Genomic DNA, 6,777 nt, shown 5'->3' with positions numbered 1-6,777 from the left:
GGGGCCTAAACCATGAAAAACAGCCACAGACCATTATTCCTGCTCCACCAAACTTTACAGTTGGAACTATGCATTGGGGCAGGTAACGTTCTCTTGGCATGCGCCAAACACAGATTCGTCCGTTGGACTGCCAGATGGTGAAGCGTGATTCATCACTCCAGAGAACGTGTTTCCACTGCTCCAGAGTCCAATGGCGGCGAGCTTTACACCACTCCAGGCGATGCTTGGCATTGTGCATGGTGATCTTAGGCTTGTGTGCGGCTGCTCGGCCATGGAAACCCATTTTATGAAGTTCCCAACAAACAGTTATTGTGCTGACGTTGCTTCCAAAGGCAGTTTGGAACTCGGTAGTGAGTGTTGCAACCGAGGACAGACGATTTTTACGCGCTTCAGCACTCGGCGGTCCCGTTCTGTGAGCTTGTGTGGCCTACCACTTTGCGGCTGAGCCGTTGTTGCTCCTAGATGTTTCCACTTCACAATAACAACACTTACAGTTGACCGGGCAGCTCTAGCAGGGCAGAAATTTGACAAACTGACTTGTTGGAAATGTGGCATCCTATGACGGTGCCACGTTGAAAGTCTCTGAGCTCTTCAGCAAGGCCATTCTACTGCCAATATTTGTCTTTGGAGATAGCATGGCTGTGTACTCGATTTTATAAACCTGTCAGCAATGGTGTGGCTGAAATAATTTGAAGAGGTGTTCACATACTTTTGTATATATAGTGTATCTAGCAAAGTGGTTTGTAATTAGATATCTGACTGTTTATGAACTTCTGTTTGTACCACTGCATGGAAAAGCAAAACACAAGTTGAAAATATTGAACGCATGTGGATCACAGCATCCCCAACACAGTGACTGGTTCATTGACAATGAATGACTTCCGCCGCAACGCCTAGTTAAATAAAGATTGTATACAAATGTAATTTAAAAAAACGCTCCGCTATTTTTTTTACGCATCTGATGGACATGAGGCTTGATGCTCTATGGTCACTGCAGGCGTCTGATCGACCATGGAAAGCCTTTTAGTTCTATCGGGAAAACCCGGGGCCCTGGTTGGGCTAGAAGCTGTTTTCGCTGTAGTAACCATGACGCCCTGCAGATACCACATGCCCATAACAGCTGACTACTGATAGGCTGATGTTGTTGTTATAGAATCATTGTTATCTAGAAAGGAACAGCTTGAGTAGCCTATGTTCCCATACTATCTTACATATTATGTTGTCCAGATGTTTTGGGGGGAATAAATTGAGTCACTTTGGTATGTTTAATCACAATACTCTCACAAAGGTACAGGACATATTGCGACATGTCTCTCTGAGTGATGTTCCCACTAGTTTCCATAGCCAAATTTCATTAAAATGTAAGGTTAAGAGAGTTAGGCACATTTTAAGAAGATACATTGTACAAATAGTCGGGGTTAATGATTTGTGACTGTGGTAACTAGTGACGAACCAACTTCTTCAGGATTGGTGGGTCCCCGGCTGGACGGTTGAGCTAACGTAGGCTAATGTGATTAGCATGAGGTTGTAAGTAACAAGAACATTTCCCAGGACATAGACATATCTGATATMGGCAAAAAGCTTAAATTCTTGTTAATCTAACTGRACTGTKCAATTTACAGTAGCTATRACAGTGAAAMAATACCATGCTATTGTTTGAGGAGAGTGCACTGTTATGAACATGAAAAGTTATWAARAAACAAATTAGGCACATTTGGGCAGTSTTGATACAACATTTTGAACAGAAATACAATGGTTCATTGGATCATCTAAAACTTTGCACATATACTGCTGCCATCTAGTGGCCAAAATCTAAATTGCAGCTGGGCTGGATTAAAACATGATGGCCTTTCTCTTGCATTTCAAAGATGATGGTACAAAAAAAATACAAAAAAAGTAGTTTTTTCCCTTTGTGTTATCTTTTACCAGATCTAATGTGTTATATTCTCCTACATTCTTTTCACTTTTCCACAAACTTCAAAGTGTTTCCTTCAAATGGTACCAATAATATCCACATCCTTGCTTCATGAAGGCCCTGAGCTACAGGCAGTTAGATTTGGGTATTTCATTTTAGGCGAACATTGAAAAAAAAGGGGCCGATCCTTACGCGTTTGGGGTGGAGACCTACAAGGTATAAATACGGTGCCGGTGGCTGGTTGCGTCACCTGCCTACGCACCTTCACAACGGATAGAATGTGGACCTTTACACGGCTGACGCTMTGCCTTCTCAGTGTTGCCGGTGAGTGTTGTTCATCTTGACTTTTACATAATTAGTACCAAGTGGCAGATAAATCGTTTTTTATTAAATAACAACAAAAACGGTACATTAACTTCTAAGAGCAGTTTAGACAAACACACAGTCGATACTTCCAGCGAACTGCCTTGATGACCGACGCGCAGATTTTTGACTAGAGAAAACATGAACCTTTTTGTCGTTTAGATTGGAACTCCTGGAAATTTAAATGTGACGTTAAATAATGAATGAACCTCCGGTTTAACATCTTTCTCTGTCTTAGTTTTGGCACGAGGAGCGAGTCTCCCAGACGGCACCACAGAGGTAAGCAGGCTAAACGCMTTGTTTACTTCGTGTAGTGAAAGGCTATGAGCAGTTATAAAACACGGTGCTCTGTGTGCTGGATTAGTTCATGTAGAACAGTATGGGTCTTCCTCAGGACAAAATTCAATTGTTCACCAAGTACACCCGTATGTTTACAGTCATTACCTTAGTTGACATTAGTCAGGGCTGTATTCATTAGTTGCATTCTGTTAAACGTTTTGAAACTAACAATTTGCTCCATGTAAAACATTTTTCAATAAACGAGCATTTCTATTAGATAAATGCCCTCTTCTGTTTGTTTCCAAGAGTAAACTGTAATTGGCTTCCTTTGCAATACATTTTGCAACATAARCTGACTAATGAATACACCCCAGGTGCACTGCGCAAGTGGAAGGAGCAAGAAACGTATGGATTGTTCCCTGTTATCCATGTCCTCTTATGGTGTCATACCAGTACACTATTACCACCCTGTTCTCTTATGGTGTCATACCAGTACACTATTACCACCCTGTCCTCTTATGGTGTCATACCAGTACACTATTACCACCCTGTTCTCTTATGGTGTCATACCAGTACACTATTACCACCCTGTTCTCTTATGGTGTCATACCAGTATACTATTACCACCCTGTTCTCTTATGGTGTCATACCAGTACACTATTACCACCCTGTTCTCTTATGGTGTCATACCAGTATACTATTACCAAAACCTCACTTTATTTATTGAGACCAAAGTCCTTTATTACATAGTCTGTTGGACCAGAAAACAGGATGACTGTTCCCATTATATTACCAACAGCTCTTATTTGTTCCCTAACCTGGTCTTTGTCCAACAGGCTGACTGTTCCCAGTACAACTTGCCCATGTGCCCCCGCAACTTCGAGCCCGTGTGTGGAAGCGACGGCACCAACTACTCTAACGAATGTATGCTGTGCTTTCAGAACATGTAAGTATCCAACTTTAAATGTTCAACTTGACTTTGCTTTCTCTCTGCCTGTTTTGTTTCGCTCTCTGCCTGTCTTGTTTCGCTCTCTGCCTGTCTTGTTTCGCTCTCTGCCTGTCTTGTTTCGCTCTCTGCCTGTCTTGTTTCGCGCTCTGCCTGTCTTGTTTCGCGCTCTGCCTGTCTTGTTTCGCTCTGTGCCTGTCTTGTTTCGCTCTGTGCCTGTCTTGTTTCGCTCTGTGCCTGTCTTGTTCGGTCTGCCTGCCTTGTTTCGCTCGGTGTTTATGTGTTTTAATTCTGCTCCGTGTGTGTTCCCAGGGAGCGGAAGAGTAACATTCTCATCCGGAGTAAAGGAGAGTGCTGAACCAGACATGACCGTCCATTGTCTCAGGGACCCCACCAGGCTCCCTCAACATTACMTTAAACCATTTCCTGTTGCCTTGTCAAAACACTGACATCTATTCTATTGCTTTCTAAATGCTGAGGAGTCAGTAAGCGACCTGTTTCAAGTGCCTCAATATATTTTAAACTGTTTCCTTCTCCAAACCTTATGGGCTCCCTGTTTCTCAGTCTTCTGAAGAGGACTTAACCCTTCACTACCTAGTCTTTAAAGACTGGTGTAGCGTACTTCTCGGTGGTAAAATTGTATTTTTAAATGGAATTATCTTGTGGGTTTTTACTTGTCCACCTTTATCTGTAATTAAAAGAATTTTAGCAAAGCTCCTTGTCAACTGGAAGGGTATGGCTGACACGTGGAGGAACTGGTTCTGCAGGATCCATGACGTCTGGTTTGTTTRTTGTTTAGTCATTCTGATTCCTGGAAAGGTACAGTGGGACTGGAAAACAATGTCCCCTTTTAAAATACAGATGGATTAAATGTAATACATCTTATAGTAAGGTTGTAGCAAAATGTGACAAGTCAAGGGGTCTGAATACTTCCTGAAGGTACTGTGCATATACACCGTACAGAACACCTGCATGTAGGTGAATGTTTAACTTTGTTATTGAAAGTGCCCTTGAAATGAAATATTGATTCCTGTGCACCTTTGAATAAGAGTTCAATTTAATCTGTAAAGCTGAATTCAAATGTTATTTGTTACATGTGCTGAATACAACAGGTGTAGTAGACCTTACAGTGAAATGCTGAATACAACAGGTGTAGTGACCTCACAGTGAAATGCTGAATACAACAGGTGTAGGTAGACCTCACAGTGAAATGCTGAATACAACAGGTGTAGTAGACCTCACAGTGAAATGCTGAATACAACAGGTGTAGTAGACCTCACAGTGAAATGCTGAATACAACAGGTGTAGTAGACCTCACAGTGAAATGCTGAATACAACAGGTGTAGTAGACCTCACAGTGAAATGCTGAATACAACAGGTGTAGTAGACCTCACAGTGAAATGCTGAATACAACAGGTGTAGTAGACCTCATACGTGAAATGCTGAATACAACAGGTGTAGTAGACCTCACAGTGAAATGCTGATACAAACAGGTGTAGTAGACCTCACAGTGAAATGCTGAATACAACAGGTGTAGTAGACCTCACAGTGAAATTGCTGAATACAACAGGTGTAGACGTCACAGTGAAATGCTGAATACAACAGGTTGTAGTAGACCTCACAGTGAAATGCTGAATACAACAGGTGTAGCTAGACCTCACAGTGAAATGCTGAATACAACAGGTGTAGTAGACCTCACAGTGAAATGCTGAATACAACAGGTGTAGTAGACCTCACAGTGAAATGCTGAATACAACAGGTGTAGACGTTTCAGTGAAATGCTTACTTACAAGCCCTTAACCAACAATGCAGTTTCTTGAAAGTACCTAAGACAATAACTAAAGAGCAGCAGTAAAATGACTAGATGTCCTATATGGTCCATGTCCTTGCTACTTCAGCCTAGCAACTAGACCTGTCTTTATTTAATGCTGAGCTCCAACAATGACCAGCATGGTTGAATAATAGTAGTTATCGAGGGTGCAGAAAGTCAGCACCTCAGGAGTAAATYTCAGTTGGCTTTTCATAGCCGATCATTAAGAGTATGTCTACCGCTCCTGGGGGCGGCCCGTCAGGAAGTCCAGGATCCAGTTGCAGAGGGAGGTGTTTAGTCCCAGAGTCCTTAGCTTAGTGATGAGCTTTGAGGGTACTATGGTGTTGAACGCTGAGCTGTAGTCTATGAACAGCATTCTCACATAGGTGTTCCTTTTGTCCAGGTGGGAAAGGGCAGTGTGGAGTGTAATAGAGATTGCATCATCTGTGGATCTGTTGGGGCAGATTGGAGTGGGTCTAGGGTTTCTGGGATTTTGATGGTGGTCTGCTTGAAATTGCAACATCTGTTGGGGTGATATGCAAATTAGAGTGGGTCTAGGGTTTCTGGGGAAATGGTGTTGATGTGAGTCATGACCAGCTCTTCATGGCTACAGACGTGAGTGCTACGGGTAGGTTGTCGTTTAGGCAGGTTACCTTCAGTGTTACAGATTCCATGATTAGAAATATGAAGGTGATTGATCCGACATACGCTGCGTTTTCCCATAACGTCAGGAGCTAGGCCTCTAAATGTCAATCACGCTGTAAAAGCTGAACCTCTGTGATGTGGATTGAATAGAGCCCTAAGTAAATGTCATCACCATTAYCATTACTGTGACCTCAAGGATTTGACCTGTTGGAAATTTTGCCTGAAATGTCTGTTTTGTTGAGGCTTGTCTACATTTCTCACTCCGTAATGGCACAATTATTATGTGCAGAATTAATCATTTGTAATTGATTAACTTAATGTTTCAACGTAAATATTTACAGTTTCTTCAGAAAGTATTCATAACCGTTGACTTATTTCACATTTTCTTACATCCTGAATTCAAAAATGGATAAAATATTTTATCTCAACCCATRGACAAACAATACCCCCATAATGACCAAGTGAAAACCATGTTTTTAGATATTTTTGGCAAATTATTGTATTAAAAATTAGATACAGAAATATATAATTTACCTAAGTATTCACACCCCATTTGCTATGACACCAAATTATGTTCAGGTGCATCCAATGTCCTTTGATCATCCTTGAGGTGTCACAACAACTTGATTTGGTGTCCACCTTGTGGCCAATTCAATTGATTGGACACGATTGAGAAAGAATAACACACCTGTCTATATAAGGTCCCACAGTTGACAGAGAAGAAACTATACCAGGAAGTCCATGGAACTGTCCCTGGTGTCCACTTTGTGGCCAATTCAATTGATTGGACACGATTGAGAAAGAATAACACACCTGTCT

General features: G+C 41.8%; 1 protein-coding gene across 1 annotated transcript; it reads left to right on the top strand.

Moving 5' to 3' along the window:
• The first annotated feature begins 2,132 nt into the window (after window positions 1–2,132).
• On the top strand, window positions 2,133–4,542 carry LOC112074243 (serine protease inhibitor Kazal-type 1). Its single transcript, XM_024141444.2, has 4 exons — window positions 2,133–2,239; window positions 2,517–2,557; window positions 3,394–3,503; window positions 3,816–4,542. Exons 1-4 carry the CDS (start codon window positions 2,194–2,196, stop codon window positions 3,859–3,861), a joined length of 243 nt encoding a protein of 80 aa, XP_023997212.1. The 5' UTR covers window positions 2,133–2,193; the 3' UTR covers window positions 3,862–4,542.
• Window positions 4,543–6,777: the final 2,235 nt, after the last annotated feature.

Source organism: Salvelinus sp. IW2-2015, unplaced genomic scaffold (genome assembly GCF_002910315.2).
Source record: "Salvelinus sp. IW2-2015 unplaced genomic scaffold, ASM291031v2 Un_scaffold2548, whole genome shotgun sequence".
Classification (NCBI taxonomy): domain Eukaryota; kingdom Metazoa; phylum Chordata; class Actinopteri; order Salmoniformes; family Salmonidae; genus Salvelinus; species Salvelinus sp. IW2-2015.
This window is presented reverse-complemented; position numbering and strand designations above follow the sequence as displayed.